At 37.4% G+C, this 20798-nt stretch overlaps 4 protein-coding genes across 4 annotated transcripts; 3 read left to right on the plus strand and 1 right to left on the minus strand.

The window, feature by feature from the left end:
- Positions 1-703: 703 nt before the first annotated feature.
- Positions 704-4462, minus strand: tspan36 (tetraspanin 36). The gene is made up of 7 exons (XM_079467282.1): positions 4184-4462; positions 2555-2746; positions 2232-2306; positions 2053-2148; positions 1817-1966; positions 1612-1695; positions 704-1515 (listed from the first exon to the last, which is right to left on the minus strand). The coding sequence occupies exons 1-7, from the start codon at positions 4241-4243 to the stop codon at positions 1441-1443; spliced, it is 732 nt and encodes a 243-aa protein (XP_079323408.1). The 5' UTR covers positions 4244-4462; the 3' UTR covers positions 704-1440.
- A 3228-nt stretch (positions 4463-7690) lies between these two features.
- Positions 7691-11134, plus strand: mpeg1.1 (macrophage expressed 1, tandem duplicate 1). The gene is made up of 2 exons (XM_079468226.1): positions 7691-8447; positions 8871-11134. The coding sequence occupies exons 1-2, from the start codon at positions 7968-7970 to the stop codon at positions 10584-10586; spliced, it is 2196 nt and encodes a 731-aa protein (XP_079324352.1). The 5' UTR covers positions 7691-7967; the 3' UTR covers positions 10587-11134.
- A 36-nt stretch (positions 11135-11170) lies between these two features.
- On the plus strand, positions 11171-17176 carry LOC306900883 (perforin-1-like). Its single transcript, XM_079468229.1, has 3 exons — positions 11171-11841; positions 12075-12621; positions 13407-17176. Exons 2-3 carry the CDS (start codon positions 12083-12085, stop codon positions 14428-14430), a joined length of 1563 nt encoding a protein of 520 aa, XP_079324355.1. The 5' UTR covers positions 11171-11841; positions 12075-12082; the 3' UTR covers positions 14431-17176.
- Positions 16101-19031, plus strand: LOC306900882 (macrophage-expressed gene 1 protein-like). The gene is made up of 2 exons (XM_079468228.1): positions 16101-16566; positions 17230-19031. The coding sequence occupies exons 1-2, from the start codon at positions 16126-16128 to the stop codon at positions 18793-18795; spliced, it is 2007 nt and encodes a 668-aa protein (XP_079324354.1). The 5' UTR covers positions 16101-16125; the 3' UTR covers positions 18796-19031.
- The last annotated feature ends 1767 nt before the right edge of the window (positions 19032-20798 follow it).

Here is a 20798-nt window from a genome sequence, read left to right on the forward strand (position 1 = left end):
TGGGTTTTTTTTTGAGGAGAAACTTTACTTCTGTATTACAGGGGATAATTCTTTCTATCATTCTTTTACTTAAAAACAAATGTTTAATCTGAAGAATTAGATTACACTGTTACCAAACAGTTCACATTTTGTTATAGTTGTTTAACTCAACACTGTAGCCCTAGAATAAAATAAAATATCAGAGGTTAGAAATATGGTCCTTAATAAAGGGTCCTTTCTGCTTACAGCTCAAATACTTAGAGTATTACTTGGGCGAAATCAGATTATTTCTGTACTGAGATATACAGCAATCACCACTCACTCACCATAGTTACACGCCAGTTAAACTTTAAGGGACCTTTAGCGCCACCTAGCGGATAAAATTGCACATGTCTGTAAATTAATATAAACAAAACTAGCAGGGAGCAAAACGAGTGATCAACTGTCATATAAATCCAACTTTTAACTTTATATAAATGTTTTGTATACAAAAACAACTATATAATTGTGTACTGTTGCAATCAATAGATATGTGTAGTGTGAACTATAAGATAAGATTAATTTTGTTATTAACTATAAAAGGTGTTCATCAGGTGCTTTTTGGAAACATCTGCAAGAGCATATTACATGTTGTTTGCATTTAGATGCGAGTCATCAGGGCATTTCTGGTAATGACACAGCATGCTTCCATAAGCGATATCTTTGTGTCAGCAAAAGACAGATAAATTGAAGGCGTTGACTTTATCTAAATTTCCATGTGTTTTTTCTCAAAAAGTGATATACAAAATTGCTGTGGATAAACATGTCACTTGAGGAAAATTACCAACATGCATTTTAGAAATCTTAAAGAAAGAAAATAATTTACTCAAAATTCATTTCAACAGTTTATTATCCCTCTGTTGAACTTAACCATTGTAATGGGCATAACAAACATGTATTACTATATCACGCATATTATATGACAAAGTCAACATTCACAGTAAATTCCTATGAAGACAAATGTCAGTTAGACAAAAAACAAATACTGAACTGAACATGTCGTGTGTATAGTACACAAAGAAACAACATAAAATCCTTAAAAGTGCATCTCTACATCTGGACCTAAAGCAGACTCTATAACACACTTGGCAAAGCTCTGTTGTAGAAATCTTATGTAAAACATGTGGAGCTGTGGAGATACAGTATACAGTCTATTATCCACCTATACAGCAGTTGAAATACAAGAGGCACTTAAGAATTTGTAGAACCCTCAAAATGTTCAATGTCATTTCCTGCCTCTGTTGTTTCCTGTCCCATTTCTTTATGCATTCAAATGCTACTTTTCTAAATGAGGAATATTTTAAGTTTTGTCACCCCTTCAAATCTCTGTTCTTTATGGTGCTGATGAGGTTCTGTTTAGCTGCACAGTATAGAGAGTGTACAGACGGCCCAGTGTGGGATCGGAGAGTCTTCATCCTACAGTCACGCATATAAAGGCTGGTAGTCATTCTTCTTGCTTCTACAGGTGATGACACAGATGCTGAACATCCCAAACAACTGAGAAAGAGAAAAAAATATGAAGATTTGTTTCATTCCATGTCTGATGAGAGAAAAAAACAAGAAAACTACGAAGATGTTCTAGATCTGATATACCTTTATGATAGCAAATCCAAGGATGACCAGCATTGCATAACTAAGAACACCCTGAAGACTCTGCTCCAGTTTAGACTCGCATCCCTGTTAGAAAAACACAGTATAGGAAAGTTTAAAAAGCAGGACACACAACACAACAAATAGAACTACTTGTTATGATTCTCATCTGAGTGTTAATGCACAAATACAATATCAATTCTCATACCTGTGTGTTCAAAAGTTCTGGTTGACTGAGTAGACCACTACATTGTGTGGCATTGGCTTTACAGCAGGATTGTGGTACAGAGTTGTTATGTTGGCCATACCACGGTGTTGCTGTCCAATCTGTGTAGTTCTGCACTCCACAGCACTCCAGCTGCAAATGTAAAACAATATTAGTCAGTACATTGTTACAATCTGACATTTCCTTAACAGTAATTGAAGTTATGTGATGCAACTCACCTGAGTCTGCAAGTAATCCACCGCGTGAGTTTCACTGTTCAGGCCATCGTACTTAAGGAAGACATCGCTCATCGACTTTTCTAAATCGCCTTTAATCTGTCAACAAAAAGATGACAATATGTAAATGACACTTTCACAATGCTATTATTAGAATAAATGTAAACAAAATAGGAACTTACTCTGCCTCTGTAGATGAAGCCAAACACAAAAGCGGTCACTTCTGCAGCGAAGACTACCAAGATGATAAGGAGGAACTGAATGCACATTCAAAGCATAAAATGAATAAGGGAAGTCTTCAAAATGAAAATGAAAAAATCCTCCAAAACAACAGAATCATAAAAAATTTAAGAAATTGGTTTTAAAAGTAATTTCAACTCACTATTTTAAAATGTTGTAAATATCTTTACTTCAGCTCATCAAAATTGTTTTTATAATTTACAGAAACTTAGATCAAACTAGACAAGACAATTTAAACGCTCCTTCATAAAAGATCCACACTTACAAGGCCTAAACCAACTTTGGACTCCTTCAAAGTTGCACAGCAGCCAACGATTCCGATGACAAACAGGACCACGGCCACTCCGATGATAATGGCAGCAGGGATAAGATTGTATTTATCAGCCACAAAATCTTCAAAGTTGTTGTAGCTTTTAATCACATAAGAGCCAACATAGGCAAGGGCCACTCCAGCAGCCTGGAAAATAAAACGCAAAATGGACATGTATCTTTTGTTTAACTGTTAAACTGAGATATGATTAGATTTCCCTGTTTCCCAACAAAGTTTTCATTTGACACATAATGATATAAGATTGTATTTCATAAGTATGCACTGAAGTGATAGTTATGTCACACTAATAGCACATGATCAGACTCTTCAAAGGTCAGTCACAATGTTCAGTCCCGAGACCATGAGTAAACTTCTCCTGCCCCCTAATCCTTCCTGGAACTCTGGTCTTGTGCCACAGCTTAAACAAAAGCATTAAAGCACAAGGGAAACCCCGGAGGCATGAAAGTCCACATGATAACTAATCCGTCACACTCACGAGTTATAAGAGCATTCCTTTCCCAAGCTTAAAATACTATTATATTTAAGTTTTCCTAGTTTAACGTTTATTTTGATGTTTTACAACAACAGCATCTTCTTCCCACTACAACCATCACATGCTTTGAGCCCACTGAAGCCAATAATGAATGAGACAGTAAGCCAGGTCAGGTGCTGATGATGACTATGCCTGATGTATGACGACGAAGACAACGTGAGCATCAATCAACAATATGTATTTTCAATTATGCGTTTTGGTTTGACAATTGCATCAAACCTATTATTACGTATGTGTGAATAAAAAGCTTGATTTTCTTGCTACTTTTCATTTGTTTTTCTTAAGTGTAATACAGAGCAAACAAACGATTCATGCCAAATGCAATGAAATTACGTTCAGCTGTCAAAATAATAACTCTGTAGGGAGAGGGATATTGATCTAAGCTTTTGCGTTATCTCGCAAAACATTCTGCGAGCTCGGACAAACACTTCATGTTTACGTTTATGTCCCGCTGGCAGAGTTTGAGTGAGCTCGGTACATAAACATCGGTTTATAGTCGAAGATTCCCGGACCAATAACTCGTGAGCTAAACGTTCTTATAACACAAACGAGACCCTATTCTATGTTACGTACACAATGAGTTACAACTTCATTTTTCAAAAACCGAGCCTTATTGATCAGGAGGCAGCCGGCTGAGACAAGACCGAAGGGATCGTCTGCAAAGTGCAAGTCCCCAAGATCATTAGGCTGCTAAAAATAGGCATTAACTTCAGTGCTACATACTGTAGTATAACTTAACCAGTTTGAATTCAACCGGATGTGTAATGTGTAAATTTCGTGACAATACAGTGTTTAACATTGAAGTTATTAATGACCGTTTTTGTAGTAACGGTTTTCGGGTTTACAGTCACTTTGCAGATGGTCCCTTCAGACTCCATGTCGCCAAATACAGATCGATTTATATTCTCGTTTTGATAAGGACTATGTTGTTGATCCTTGTCTACGGAATTGCGTGTTATTTGTGTTATAACAACGTTTATCTCACGAAAAACTAGCGATTGTATTTAAAGTTACGTTTTAAAAATACTCACCCAAAATATTAAACTGAGAAGTAAGAGGACGGTTTTAGATGTTATAATTCCACAATCCATGTCAGCGACGTGAAGAGATGAGAGTTCAGCCTTGAATGTTTCTAGCAGTTTGTGAGTGTGACGTTTTCTTTCCTCGTGTTTTTTCAAGTGAATCAGATCAGACAGTCACATGTTGGCATCAATAGCTGAAGCCATATCGCTAAACCCGCCAGGTCCTAACGCCAACCGCTGGCAGGTGTTATCCAATGTATGATGATGTAATGTGTGACAATGATGGATATTTACTGTAGCCTATAGGCTTCCCCTATAAACCAAAAGGACCGCAAAGCATACACTCTAATATTCATATAGGCCAGGGGTCTTCAACGTTTTTCGGGGCAAGGATCCCTTAGATGATACATGGACCCCCTTATACTTAATGTGTAAACGGAGCTATTTAAATAGAAACAACCCTATTGACACAGCAATAGGCCTATTATGTTAAGACATTATATTATCACTATTATGTTGTTGTTGCACATAGGCTAAATCCTTTTCTTTGTATTGTTTTTTATAGAGATTTTTTGATTGTTTTAAGGGATTTGCAGCATCAAACATTTTCATTTTACTGTTAAACAATGTTTACAATTAAACATTTATTTGAACCTTTTATTAAGTTTGTATGGTTCATTTTTGTCTATGCATAGGTTGACATTTATATATAGTATATTATAGTCAAATGTGTAGTAGGTTAGTTTGTGTATAGGTTTTAGTGTTTTACATCAGTGTTCAGTGCACCGTGGTCCTGGGAGGCACACATTTCGTTCCACTTTACATGTGACCCTGGTCAATGGCACAAAGGCAATTCTAGTGGGGGGTTGTCTCTGGATGGGAAAGAAATTAGTGCAGATTTGCATTTCGTTGTAAAATCAGGCCGTTTTATTAAGTGTCGTTTTCTTCCGCTTCTCCGTGTGTTGCTATTTTATCATTCTGAGCTCCGTTGTCTTTCTCGTTGATCACCATTGTCGCGGCTGTTACAGAAGAACACGAGCAGAGCATCTTGTCAGCAGGAGAGCAACAAGATGCCACGAGTCGGCGCTATTTGATTGATTTTAAGCCCGTACGATAGTTCTGTCAGAATTTACAACGTAGAAGCGGTGTGGTGTCAACAGAAACACGAGAATGCACTTTATTTGCACGCAATTCCTTTCACGTGCAATTCCTTTTACTTTTATGGGAAATGAGACTGATTCTAACCCTACCGGTTGTGGTGCAGATGTTCTTGCTTGCTTCCGCTGCCTGAATGGATGTTTTTGTCCGCACGCACGCAGGGTAAAATTGCAATGCGCGGGAGCTTCACGTGTTCAGCTTAAAGAGAACATTTATTGTAACATTTCTGTACCCATATAGGCTATTTCATAACATTTAATTTCTAAGCAAACCAAATTATGACTACCATTCATCTCTGGGCTGTGAAATACTTTTTATAATTAGCTACTGCCAGTGGCGGATTATGGGCAATTGGGCGAGTGCCCAGAGGCACCAAGACTTTAGGGGCACCAAGAAATGAGCAATACAAAATAGACACAATTATAAATGTACATAAGCACTTGTTTGTTAAGACTAAGTCACGCATCTGCGCTAAATAGGCGTGGCACCATGTCTGTCTGCGGGGTGCAAATGAGAGGCGTAACTTAGAAGGGGGCGTAACTTGTAATTGTCCAAATCAATCGGAACGCGAGATAGAAAAACGTCACATTGTCGGCAAAAGTCAATGCCATGATCAAAAATGTGAAATTTCATTGCAATGAATGACTGAAGGAGTAACGAGTGAATGGTTGGGGGAGTGAATCAGTGAAAAAGAATAAACAAATGTACATATAAATAAATAAACAATTAATAAATGAATGCATTGTGTGTTTCTTAAATGCAGATTTGTAGTATGCTGAAATATTTAGAACTCTAACATCTTCAGAAAATGAAATACAAATATATCTGTATTTCCTAAAATTGTGTATAACAAACGTTACCTTTTTCATTGATTTGTTTATTAAACTGAATTTGTGCCGCATAGTAACTGTAAAACTGCAGTAATGTAGTGTTGTATGGTGGAGATGGCCAGTAGATGGCGTATTTTACTAGCATGTCATTCCTTTCTCCTTTGCAAACTTGAAGAGTGTTAATTTCCGGTAGAAATCGGGCGTCGAACATCACATATGGTTGTATGTTGCACCTGTCAATAAAGCCAGAGTTAATATATTTACTGCCTGTCTCATAATTGTGTGTCACAAAGGAAAGCCCACATACATCTGGAGAAGCAACACCGCTAGAGGGCGCTACACAAAATTAATAAATAGCCCAAATGATGCGTCGCTGAATTAAACTTAACAGTAAATAATACATTATAAATGATGAATAAAGAAATGCTTAAATGTAAAAATTAGTTGCTTTTTGTCTATGTTAATAATTACAGTGTTCTAAAGGAAACTTATGTTTCGCGTTTGTATCAGTGCACACACATGTAGGCTACACATGCTCTGCTGTCAAAAATATCAACTTTTCCAGTCACAAACCAGTACATACTACCAGTACACCATGAGCTCTTAATACGCCTCTAGCTACAGCACATCATGTATGAACGCAGCTCATGCTTCTCAAAAACAACGAGTAGGCTACTAGTGTCTTGATGTGCCTATAATAAGCACTCAACCAGGGGCCAGTGCACACGGAGACATTTTTCACGAAGGTTTTGTGTAAGGTCACTGGAATATTTTGGCCGAACAATTATCTATTAATTTGTTCGTTTTCTTTTACACTTTTAGTTCCTGAATCGACTTGGGTTTCATAATCCTTCCTTGTAATTGATGTGAAAGCACATTGTGTCCCCACTCTACGAAAACTAACCATGTTTTTTGGTGGTAAAATTGTAACCATGTTTTAAGGATGGTTTTTGAAAATCATGGTATAACATTTAAATTCGGCTACCATGTTTTTTTGGATTCAGCTGTGGTAAAATCACGGTTACTTTTTTGTTTTAAACCATGGTTAATTTCAGGCAGTGTGAGAACATGGTCCAGTATTGTTGGATTAAAGATTATCAAATGAAACTACAAATTCTACTGGACGTTGGTGTCTACATTTAATAAATATATAAAGCTTCTTTGTATTTAATAAACCCAAGTATGTGAAAGTTTGCCACCGTGTGGTATAAAAAAGAAAAAAATAAATAATTAAATTTTTAACTATATATTATCTAAACTTAAATTTAACTTTAATTACCACATTGACTATTTAAATTTCCATATAGCCATAAAAGTCTAAAACAACAAAGTGAACAGCATATAAAACGGAAAGTTCTATTTCTGTATGTTCTGCACCCTTGACATATTCTCAGTGCAGTTCTCATGGTCTTTACTTCTCAAAGAGGATTTGAGAAAATCAGATAAGACACACTTCTAAAACAGAAGCAACCGAAAATCTCTGTTCCTCTTTTTACAAAATAAAGGGAAAACACACATATTGTTCTGTGCATCATCAAAAAGTAAAAATGTATGAAGAATCACACAAATGAGAGGAACAACACAAGGAACAAGAAATCTAAAGTATAATGAACAAATTGTTTTCTGTTCAAAGTCCAAACTATTATCTTTTAAAAGGTAAAGGAAATGAATTGTGTTTTAAATGTAGTCAGACCATAAAGAGGAAGTATAAGGTCTATTGACTTTTGGCTGATATACGTGAAACCAAAAAGTATGAGGAACCAAAATCAAAAAAGTTTCGCGATACATTCTACAGACTTCGGTGAATGAAGCAAAGACATACACTGCTGTCAAACATGAAGTCAAGAGCTTTATGCCTGCTTGTGCTCCACTGTTTTATCAATGTCTGTGATTTCCATCCTCTTATCCATCCCAGAAATGGACTTCGCGAGTGTCGCAAAAACTCAACGTTGACAGCACTGGAGGTTCTACCAGGAGGAGGATGGGATAACCTGCGCAACATAGACATGGGACGAGTGATGAACCTGAGCTATTCCCAGTGCCAGACCACAGAAGATGGTGTTTATCTCATTCCAGATGAAATCTTTGTCATTCCTCAGAAAATAAGTGGAGTTGAAACAAACTCTGAGATGATCATGTCGTGGCTGGAGCAGAAAAGTTCCACTTCGAGCTCAATAAATGCAGACGTTTCTTTCTACTCGGTGGTTAATGCAAAATTCTCAACAGAAAACCAACGTATGAAAACCCACCAAGTGAAAGATAACTCTGTAACATCCCGGGTTCAAGTAAGTGAAATATATATATATTTAAAAAATGATAAAAAGAGAGATTTTATGAAATCACAAAATGTTGTGATCTTTATTGTTATTAGACTGTAAACATGGCAAGCCTCGGCATTGATCAAGAAATCAATACACTTTCTAATTCTATCAGACAAAAAAACATGTTTTTCCAAAGGAAGAGTTTGGTTCCAAAATTCTGTTTTTTATTATCTTATCATGTTTTGTGTTGTTTAGCTGTTTTCTTTTTGTTATTATGGCTTAAATCGAAACCAACCAACTGCAATGTGATTGATATTAAATGGAATGCACAGTAAAAACATATGATTTTTGAAAACTGAGTTATCTTATTTTGGAACCTTCTCTTTTCTCATTGAAAATGTTATTTTATCAACCCGTCGTTCAACAATCCATATTATCTATTTCCAGGTGCGTAACCATCTGTACACAGTAAAGGCGTATCCTGATTTCACTCTGGACTCTCGCTTTGCACACCAGGCGGAGGAAATTGCAGACGCTGTTGAGAACAATCAAACCCGTCAAGCAACTTATCTGTCAGAAAAACTTATTCTTGATTATGGTACTCATGTTATCACAAGTGTTGACGCCGGTGCCACTTTAGTGCAGGAGGACTATCTAAAAATGTCCTATGTCTCTAACAGTCGGTCAGACACGTCTTCAATCTCTGCATCCGCTGGCTTTAACTTTTTTGACAAAGTAAAATTCGATATTGGTGGCAAGGATTCTAAAGGAAGTTCTGAAACAAGCGGTTATCAGGGTAACATCACATATTCTATAGTTCAGAGTCATGGAGGGGCTTTATTTTATCCTGGCATCACTTTGCAGAAGTGGCAGGAAAGTGCGCTTAATAATCTGGTGGCTATTGACCGCTCTGGTCTCCCCCTGCACTATTTTCTCAATCCAACAACATTTCCAGACCTTCCTGTCCCGACAGTGAACAAAATTGCTTTCTCAGTCAAACATGCTATCGAGCGTTACTACAAAGTTAACACCATTCCCGGGTGTGTAAATCCTGATTCAAAAAATTTTAACTTTCAGGCAAATGTGGATGATGCATCTTGCGAGGGCCCGATCACCAATCTTACCTTTGGTGGGGTTTACCAAACATGTACTCCATTGTCACCAGATGGAAATGTCATCTGTGATGAGCTAGCACAGAAGAATCCAGCCACGGGGGACTTTTCATGCCCTCAATTGTACACGTCCACTCTGTTACGCTCGGAGACAGTAGAAAGAGGTTACAATCATTATGAGTGCCACAGACACTGTCATAAATGTGGTTTCTTGTGGTTGTCAACTTGTTGTGACCAAACATGTGGTGATTCTTACCGTGTCCGTAGTGCAAAAATGGAAACACACTGGTGTTCCACATCTCAGAAGACGCCTGAGAACTCTGGATATCTTTTTGGAGGTCTGTATGGACCATCTTTGCAAAACCCAATTACCAAATCTCACGGCTGTCCTCCGAATTTCTTCAGCCAGAGATTTTTGTCTAATGGCATGATGGTTTGTCTGAGCAATGATTATGAGACAGGAACGAGATTCGCTGTTCCTTTCGGTGGTTTCTTTAGCTGTCAGTCCAGCAACCCTCTTGCGAAGGGTCAATCTCGCTGTCCTCCTCAGTTCAGTCAACATTTAGCTGCTATTAGTGATGGCTGTCAGGTATTGTTCTGCGTCCTGTCAGGTGTTTTTACCAGTGGTCAGTTAAAGCCTGTCCGTCTCCCACCATTCTCGAGACCACCACTGGTCAGTATGTTGGCAACAAACACTGTGGCTGTAATGACAGAAGGCGATCAGTCCTGGGTGAGAGTTGGAAGTACTAAGATGTGGCGACTGGCAAAGCCTGGTGAAATAAACCAAATGGAATCGATGTTTGACACTTCTTCTAAAATGTCTGGAGGAGAGAAGGCAGGTGTAGCTGTTGGTGTAATTGTTTTAACCGCTCTTGTGGTGGCAGGAACAGTGTTCCTAGTGAAAAGAAGGAGATTTTCTGGTCTTGGTGTAAGCAGAGGGTATAAAGAGCTTCATAGTGAGAGACACAGCGAGAGTGGTGTAGAGAACCAGAGAGAACACCAAATGGAGACTGCCAATGAAAACCCCACCCAGCCTCTGTTAGCACCATGATCTTTTTAAAATGGCTCCTTGGTCATTCAGAGTTAAAAATCAATATAACTTTATTAGCATTAATCGTTCCATAAGGGCCGCTCATCTAATTTCTTGTCATCCTTCACATGCACAATTATTGTACGATTAGTATTGGTAAAATACACCGGTTAAACCTTTAGACAATTATTTATTGTCAGTTATTCGGCAATGTACATCTTCTGTCTGTGCTACTACAATGTACTGTAAAGCTAGCTGCAACAATGCGAAATTGTGAAAATGAAATTGGACAACTGACAGACCACTAAGCAGAATGAATATGAATTTAAATTGATAAAATATATGAATGAGGGAATGGCAAAATATTTTATTTTATCAGTGTCAAATGTACAAAATGTTATTTTTAAATATGCGACCATTGTGAAATAATTATAATTATGATTAATATAAATAGCTTGGCAGGAAGAAAATTATGGGATGCAGGATGCTTTGTTTGTTTACTGCTATATATATCTGTATATCTCTGTCTCCAATTTTTCTTTTTATGATTAATAAATTATTGAAAAAGAACTGAGTAAATGTATTTAACTTATTAATCATCACACCAACGATGAAAAACATATACTGATTAATACTTTCGGAGAGAAACTAAAAATAAATCTTTCAGAGAGGAAGAACAAATGTAAAAGTAATGGAGTAATTGAGTTAATGATAGTCAAAAATATTAATTAAACATCATTATAGTTATAAGATTGAATGTACAGTTCAAAGTACAAACCTGTGCACACCCATGGTCATATTTGCAATATTGCACACTTTGAGCAAAATAAAGTAATGCATTAGTTTTATGGTTATATTTTCTGATTTGTTTATGGCCCATATCTCTCTCCCAAGCAACTGCAGGGAAATGGAAATAAATGGCACAAAGTATATTTTGTCATCCACATGTCCTGCATTCATCTGATTCATCTTGACCTTGCCCTTCATCCACATTCTCCTATGCAAGGAAGTCTCACGAAACCCTCCCCCACTGTACAGCTGGAATTTACTAAAACATAACAAAACAGTCAGCGGATGAAATCTGTCCGGTGCAGAAAAGGAAGACACTCCCTGTTGTATTTTTCCACACAGTATTTGTGAGAGCTGCTCTACAGAAACAACTTTTCATAAAGAAACTGTAGCTTCCAACGAATACAGACGTTTCTAAAGCAGGTTGCTCTGGGGGTTTAACACATCTCGACTAAGAGGGAACAGACTGTTGTGTGAAAGCTACTGGGTGGGTAAAACTTAGTATGGTGTTATTTTTAGTATAATGCATCTTCAAGTTAAAAGCAATATTGCCAGGGTCAGCATATCTAAGTGAGAAATTCAATCCTGTAGCATGTAAATTACTGTAATATTCTTCATCAATGTTTACATAAGATTATATTAAAAGATGTTTCTGGCTGCAAAAATGAAAACATATACCTTACAGGTGAAATATTACGTCAACCTGTAATTTTCCTATAGGTATCATTATGGAGACGAATAACTGCACTGTTGTCCAACTGTTTTTGTGTATCTATTTTTCCATCCTAATACAATGGAACACAAGCTCAGCTTGCCACACAGGCTCTCAGACAGAATGCGAGAAAGCTCCTTTAGTGCCTGGCTACAATCTGGCAGGAGAAGGTTTTGATGTGGTCCAGATGCGACGTAAAGGTGCATTTTTGATCAATGTCAAGTCACACGTGATGGACAACAGGACTTGTACAGTCTGCAGGAACCGTTTTCAGGGAGGGCAGATGCAGAAACTGCCGTCGGCCGTGCTCGACTGGCGTCCCTTTAGCCGTTGCAGTAAACAGCTATCTAGTGCACTTCATCATTCTGTTAACTCTCTGATGAAGAGCTCGACTTCACTCATTAATAACAACTGGGGAGTGGATCTCAGCCTGGAGGATGTGGGAAAGGCCATTTTAGGAGGGAGCCGGTCAGATATTGCTAAATTTGCCAATTTTCAGAATTCAGTGGATAAAGCCACTTTTGCTCTTCATGAGATCAGCTGCACATATTACAGGTAAGTCAATGGTTTTCCATCTTATGAGTTCATACAGAATATGTTCAACACATTTTATTTTATACGGCCATCAGATTTCTGTGTGGGGCATGTTTCGTCGCTGGTGCTTAAAGAATGAAAGGGCCAGAAAAAATTGTATCACCGGTTAAATAAGCATTCTGTATATATACTTGCATGCATCCTTTGTATAGTTTAGATTTGTATACTGTAGATGTCCTGTATGCATGCAGCAGTGGCAAAATATTTATACAAAATTTGCTTTTAATGACCCCTTAGTTAGATTATACATTTAAATTGTAAATGCACATTCAAAATAAGAGGAGAAAAGCTTACAGAAAGTAAACCTGGTATTGTTACATTATCACATTAACCGACAGCCAGAAAGTTTCCAAAATGTTTTAATCGTTTTTAATTGATTTACTTTGTGAAAGTGGTCCGGAAATGCACTTTTCCTACAAACTATCAATAAATTTTTTTTAAATTTGTGTTTTGGAGTCAACTCAAAAGTAAGTTTCTGTTAAAATTAATGGTTTTATGTCAGTACCTTTTTTTCAAGTCCAGAGTCTCATGTGGGATCATCTCAAATGTGTTTAGACTGGAGTTCTCTCAAAAACAATACAGCCAAATCATTGCCAGTGTTAAAAAACAAATCTAGAAATGCTTTGATAAGTAATTATTTCCTTAATTCAGTCAGACAACAAAACGTAAGGCAAACAGTAGGCCTACTCTATTTAGAAACCACATTCTGAGTATGCTGACGTTTTTTTGAGTATGTCTATTTACAGTTACAGACTCACAGACCACCCAGAACTCAGCGCTGAATTCTCAAAACATCTGCAGCGACTTCCATCACAATACAACGACAAAGCAAAACCCCTGTACAGGAGGACTATAGATACCTATGGCACTCACTATATACGCCAAGTCCACCTTGGAGGTCGAGTGAGACGGGTCACAGCTTTTCGAACTTGCCTTGCAACCCTAAAAGGTTTCTCTGAGACTGACATCAAAAACTGCCTGAACATTGAGTTAAAGATTGCTTTGGGATTTTTACCAGCTAATGCCTCCTTTTCCAGCAAATGCTCTCAAATCCTTAAAGATAACATGAGCATGGGCTTCTACCAGGGTTTCATGACACATAAGATAGAGGTGTTGGGAGGTGAAAAGTACTTTCCAGACCTTGTTCTAAACCAAAGCCCAGCTGAAGCCTACTCGAGTTGGATGATGAGTTTGCATGACAACCCTGATGTTTTATCATATTCAATTTTCCCTCTCCATCATCTGGTGGCTGATCCTGATGTCAGTGCCAATCTGAGAAAAGCAGTTACAGAGTACATTGAAGAAAACATGCTTTCTGTAGATCACGAAGAGAATCGAGAATGTTCTCAAGCACCAAATCTAGACCACAACTGCTGTCCCATGCGAGCCGGCCGTGGCACGTTAGTGGTGCTGGTGCAGAGAGCTGCCGGCTTGAAGGCAGACCTCTTCACACGCACTGATGGTTTTGTGAAAGTTTGGTACAATCTTATGTATGAAGAAACTGATGTGATTATGGATAATAATGACCCAGAATGGAAAGCGAGCTATGATTTTGGATCAATTGAGTTTGGTCATGAACTCATATTTGAGGTGTGGGACAGTGATGTATTTTATAATGACATGTTGGGAAAGTGTGTGGTCAGCCCTGAACGTGGGACTCACTCACACAGCTGTAAATTGAAGAGAGGCATTCTTTATTTTACCTACAGCGCCTCTTGCAATTCTCACCTGACTGGGCCCAAGTGTGGCAGATATTCACCAAAAACATGACCAAAACATTTCTGCAAAATACTTGTTGGATTAGTTGACGGGTAAACGTTGAGTTCAGAAATTCTCACATAATATATTATTATTATTATCATAATCACAAGTCCTTTGCTCTTATCTGCATATTTTTTATTTTTACCATAAAAAAATCCTGCTTTGTACCATATTTGTGGAGACGCTTAAATTGCTGTTTTAACTGTCTGTGTTACTGTCATTTATGACCACGATGTGGCGGTTGCGAAGTACTGTATATTTATAGAATTTTCAGTCATTTGTATTTTTGCTTGTTGTTTGGTGGCTCTACATAACCTTACAATGTCCAGTGCTTGCCTTGAAGTGGACTGGTAGGCTACGCAGTACAGGTGTGGTGCCAAAAAATTACTCCCTCCGTTTGCTACTAACGTTAGGGTAAGGATAAGCTATGGGTGACGGGTTAGGATTAGCTTAAGCAGTATCAATGAGGGATGCTATCTGGCGGGGGTCGAATTCAGCACAATACAATACCGGCACTTTGCCACCCGTCATGTGTGTCATGCATAAATGTTGTTGCCTGTGTCGGTCGCTAGAGGGCTCGTCTGTTTATTTAGATATACCAGTAACAGGAAGGGTGCTCAACAGTAATGAAGTCACACTACAGGGAGGGATCACGCTGCGTTCCAGGCAATTTAAGATTTCTCATATTCCCACCTCAAACTCAGGAAGAAATGTCTGAATAAATGATAAATCAAGCCCAAAATGCTTCCAGTGAGATTAGGGCGGAGCTACCTTAAAGAAAGTTATCATGCAAGTTGTATTAATACATTAAAATACTAAATGTCGTTTTGACGCACTGTGACACTTGACTGGAACAAATTGAGCTCGCATGAGGAACATTTACACATATAACATTATCAAGTCAGTTGTTTGGCAACTGGTTCCTTTAGTAAATAAATATGTTGTACCTCTCCATCACTATCTTCGAAAACGGAGACATTTCTGGTTATGACATTAAATTCATGAAATCTCATATGCATCAAAACAAACCTATATTCTGACCATTTCTAAGACACTGAAAAAGTGAAATTGATCTTACTGTAAACCTTTATGTTGCGCCACAAATATCAGTTTATCACAAAATTGGCTTGATAAACTGGTTTATGAATACGATCGATCAGACCGTCATCTACTAAAACATTTGCTGCAACATTTAATGTGGATGTGATAATTTAACAAAATTAAGTTTTATCTGGGTGACAACATAGTATTCATAACATTGCTTATATAACATAACATAGTGAGTATTGCACAGATTTGACATTTAACACTATCAGCTTGCCAGTCATGAACACATATGTTAAACGTGTCATATAGGATTTTGCATTTATTTTGTATTAAGGATTTTCATTTATGTGACAGATAACATCAACAATTTAATTTGTTTTAAATGGAACATGGATTTTTAGTTCGTCAGCTTGTTCGGGTGTGTTCCCCTAATTTAACAGGGCATGGCTCTTCAGTTGTGTAACTTAAATAAGGTAAGGAATGCTATCTGTGGTCGTTATGTAAAAGTCTTTAGTGAATTGAAATTGAAAGTAATTTGTTATCATTCTTTAACCGATTGGCTAGACAAACTGGTTTAATATAACCATTCATCCATTAATAACACACACAATTGTAAAGAGAAAGGCATTCTCAAACAACACACCAACAGTAGCAGTCATGAAAATCTACCTGCTGATCTTCAGCTGGTTTATCCATGTCTGTGATCTTTATCCAAACATCCATCCCAGTAATGGACTTCGTGAGTGCCGCAAAAGTTCCGCTATACCAGCACTGGAGGTTCTACCAGGAGGAGGATGGGATAACCTGCGCAACATAGACATGGGACGAGTGATGAACCTGAGCTATTCCCAGTGTCAGACCACAGAAGATGGTGTTTATCTCATTCCAGATGAAGTCTTTGTCATTCCTCAGAAAATAAGTGGAGTGGAATCAAACTCTGAGATGATCATGTCATGGCTGGAGCATACAAGCTCCACTTCAAGATCTATAAATGTAGAAGCATCCTTTAATTCTGCAATCAATGGAAAATACTCCAAAGAAAACCAACGTGTGAAAACCCGACAAGTGAAGGGGAATTCTGTAACCTCTCGGGTTGAAGTAAGTCAAGATAACAGTGTATTTCACTTAATATTATGGTTGCAGAGCCAAAAAACAATGATTTATTTGCTTTATGTAGCCATCTCTGTTTAAAATTGCAAAACCGCAGCTTTTATGTGAGTTGAAGTGAAACGGACTCAAACGTACATTACTCACAAAATAATCGGAGTTAGATCTAAAACATATACATTTAATTCTGTACATTTTAATAGACAAGTGTTATTGAACAACTGCATATTATGTTGCTTTTAGTATAGTTAAATACAGTTGTAAACCTGTAACCTGAATTTTAATATATCCGAAAATTATATACATGTCTGTAAATAATATGTATTAAAACACGTTTTCATTTTATTAAATATCAGATGTCCAGGATTTGAGTTCAAACTGTGTTAAATGTAATATAATAATCAGTTTGGTTAAAGGTAAATGCAACATGTAAAATGCTTGATGTTTGTCATATCTCTGACTAGATGCAAAATAGTTTCCATTTTGTTTCTTATAATTGTAAAAATCATAATTTTAAGTTAACCATTGCTTATTGGGCTGAGAATGAAGTTTTTATCATTGAATATTTAAGAAGAATAATCTATTAAAAATGGCAAATGCCTATTTAAGTTTCCTTTTTAAATTATTTTTCTGTTTTGTTTCTAACATTTCCAGGTGCGTAACCATCTCTATACAGTACAGGCGTATCCTGATTTCGCTCTGGATTCTCGCTTTGTTCACCAGACAATGGAAATCATAGAAGCTATCGAGAACAATCAAACCCGTCAAGCAACTTATCTGTCAGAGAGACTTATTCTTGATTATGGTACTCATGTTATCACAAGTGTTGACGCCGGTGCCACTTTAGTGCAGGAGGACTATCTAAAAATGTCCTATGTCTCTAACAGTCGGTCAGACACGTCTTCAATCTCTGCATCCGCTGGCTTTAACTTTTTTGACAAAGTAAAATTCGATATTGGTGGCAAGGATTCTAAAGGAAGTCCTGAAACAAGCAGTTATCAGGGTAACATCACATATTCTATGACTCAGAGTCATGGAGGGGCTTTATTTTACCCTGGCATCACTTTGCAGAAGTGGCAGGAGAGCACGCTCAATAATCTGGTGGCTATTGACCGATCTGGTTTGCCCCTGACCTATTTTTTCAATCCAACGACATTTCCAGACCTTGCAGAGTCAATAATTTCTAATCTATCTTTATTAGTGCAACGGGCTACAGAGCGTTACTATGAAGTTAACACCATTCCCGGGTGTGTAAGTCCTGATTCCAAAAATTTTAACTTTGAGGCAAATGTGGATGATGCCTCTTGTGAGGGACCAGCCACCAATCTTAACTTCGGTGGCATTTACCTAACATGTACTCCATTGAAATCAGAGGGAAACAGTATTTGTGATGGCAAGGCACAGACGAATCCAGCAACGGGTGAATTCTCATGCCCTACACCGTACACTGCCACTCTGTTACGCTCTGAGACAGTAGAAAGTTGGTTCACTCGCAATGAGTGCAACAAAAAATGTAATTCGTGTGGTTTTTTATGGCTGTCCACCTGTTGTGACCAAGTATGTTCTGATAATTACAAAGCAAACACTGCAACCATTTCCACCTACTGGTGTTCAACAACTCAGAAGACCCCTGAGAACTCTGGATATCTTTTTGGAGGTCTGTATGGACCATCTTTGCAAAACCCATTTACTAAATCTAAAAGCTGCCCTGCAAATTTCTTTGCGCAAAAGCTTTTGGCAAATGGCATGATGATTTGTCTGAGCAATAATTATGAGACAGGAACAAAATTCGCTGTTCCTTTTGCTGGTTTCTTTAGCTGTCAGTCCGGCAACCTTCTTGCAGAGGGTGAATCTCGCTGTCCTCCTCAGTTCAGTCAACATCTAGCTGCTGTCAGTGATGGCTGCCAGATATTATACTGTGTCCCATCAGGTGTGTTCACTGGTGTCGGGTTAAAACCTGTTCATCTACCACCATTCACAAATCCACCATTGATCAGCAAAATCGCAACAAACACTGTGGCTGTAATGACAGAAGGAGATCGGTCCTGGGTGAAAGTTCAAGGAACTAGAACATGGCGACTGGCAAAGCCTGGTGAAATAAATGAAATGGCATTAATGTTTGACACTTCTTCTAAGATGTCTGGAGGAGAGAAGGCAGGTGTAGCTGCTGGTGTAATTGCTTTAATTGCTTTTCTAGTGGGAGGACGTTTGATTTTCTGACCTTAGGGAAAGAAAATGTATATATTTACAAATGATAATGCATGTAATGTAATCAAATGATCTGATACAATGACTTGCTTTTTGGTGATGATAGGTATGCTTTTCTTAAAAATCTAAATTTTCTTTAGGTTCAAGTTGAATAATGTCTTCATTTCTGTTATGATTTAAATAAACTTATCCATAAAATGCTTTTTTCTGTAAAATAAATAATTAAATAAATGTTAGATTGTTTCAGCAAATCGAAGTATTGTCTTTATTTAGAAAAACAATGCAAGGATATACAAAACAAGATATATACAGAACAATTACAGCGTGAGTATAACCAAGTCTACAGAAACAAGTATTTTATTAACAGCAGTGACTTTAGTCTACAGTGAATTTGGAAACAATTTACCAAATTGTAAATTGTGCATTTTACCGATGAGATGGATCTGAACTATGATATAAATGTAATTTTTTCAGGTGATCTCTTTGCAATAGAATTTATTTTCTCTTATGCATCCTCCACATTTTTTCTAGATTTAGGCGCATTAGAAAAAGTGACCTGAAATATTAGGACACTACCCAGAAGTAGCTTTCATGTCGATTTGTTGCTTTGTTTCCACTTGATGAGTTAAAGTTTGCTGTGCAATGGTGTGCATTTCCAATCACTGACATCCAAGTTCTTTAAAGGCCGACTTCAAGTAACTCTGCCATTTGACTACATCTGATTGGAGTTTGACGGACTGCAGTTACAAGAAATTAAATGCCAAAACCAATCACACTGATATAATGTAATCTGAAAATAGCAGTAACTTCATATTTGTTTATCGTAACATGGTTTGCAAGGTTGCTAAAAGGTGTAGAAAACCTTATAAATGACATCAAGTTTAGCAATGCTCTCATTTAGTCTCCAAGTCAGCATAACCAGGTGCTGCAGCACCATCCTGATCTTATTCCATTGGCTACCTGTAGTACGCCACATGAGATTTGAATCTCTGACATTGGGCTTTGTGATAGTCATGGACACTGCACCCTCTTACTTCAAGTGACTCTTACAAGTGAATGTTCCCCCTGGCCATCTATGATCAGTGGGCAAGACCTGATTATTCCGTTAAAACATTGCACAATCATTTGCATTCATAAAACATTGATGTACATTTATACGGTATTTATTGTTAACTCTTAATACAAATGTTAAATACAAGGTTGATTTGAATAATTAAATAAATGGAAACGTTTGTGGTTATGGAAGTTTTTGGAGGTCAAAACCGACTAAACTGGTGTTATAATAACCAAACACACTGGGATTGCAATAAACAACCGTTTCTTCATGGCCTGTGAACCTCATCCTCTCAGTCATCGCAGTAATGGACTTCGTGAGTGCCGCAAAAGTTCCGCTATATCAGCACTATAGGTTCTACCAGGTGGTGGATGGCATAACCTGCGCAACAGACATGGGACGAGTGATGAAGCTGAGCTATTCCCAGTGCCAGACCACAGAAGATGGTGTTTATCTCATTCCAGATGAAATCTTTGTCATTTAATCAGAAAATAAGTGGAGTTGAAACAGACTCTGAGATGATCATGTCGTGGCTGGAGCAGAAAAGTTCCACTTCAAGCTCTATAAATACGGACGTTTCTTCTTCTCTGTGGTTAATGCAAAATTCTCAACAGAAAACCAACGTGTGAAAGAGAATTCTCGGGATCAAGTAAGTCAAAGTATTATTCAAGTAAAATTCAAAAAGTAAATACAGAATGTCATGCAATAATTCAAGTATTTACTAAAAGTATTTTTTACAATGACATAAAATAAAAATGTTCTTCTGTAATTATCACTTAAAATTTTTACTGTTATGACTGTACGGCTAAGATTAACATGTAATTACTGAATAGTTTTTCATTATTAATGAACACCACATTTTTGCAGTAGAAATAATTTTCTGTATATTTATGCTATTCAAAATGGACCTAGACCACATAAACAATCAAAATTAAATGAACTAATTACATTATTGTGTTTT

The sequence above is a fragment of the Barbatula barbatula genome (genome assembly GCF_947034865.1).
Source record: "Barbatula barbatula genome assembly, chromosome: 11".
Classification (NCBI taxonomy): Eukaryota; Metazoa; Chordata; class Actinopteri; order Cypriniformes; family Nemacheilidae; genus Barbatula; species Barbatula barbatula.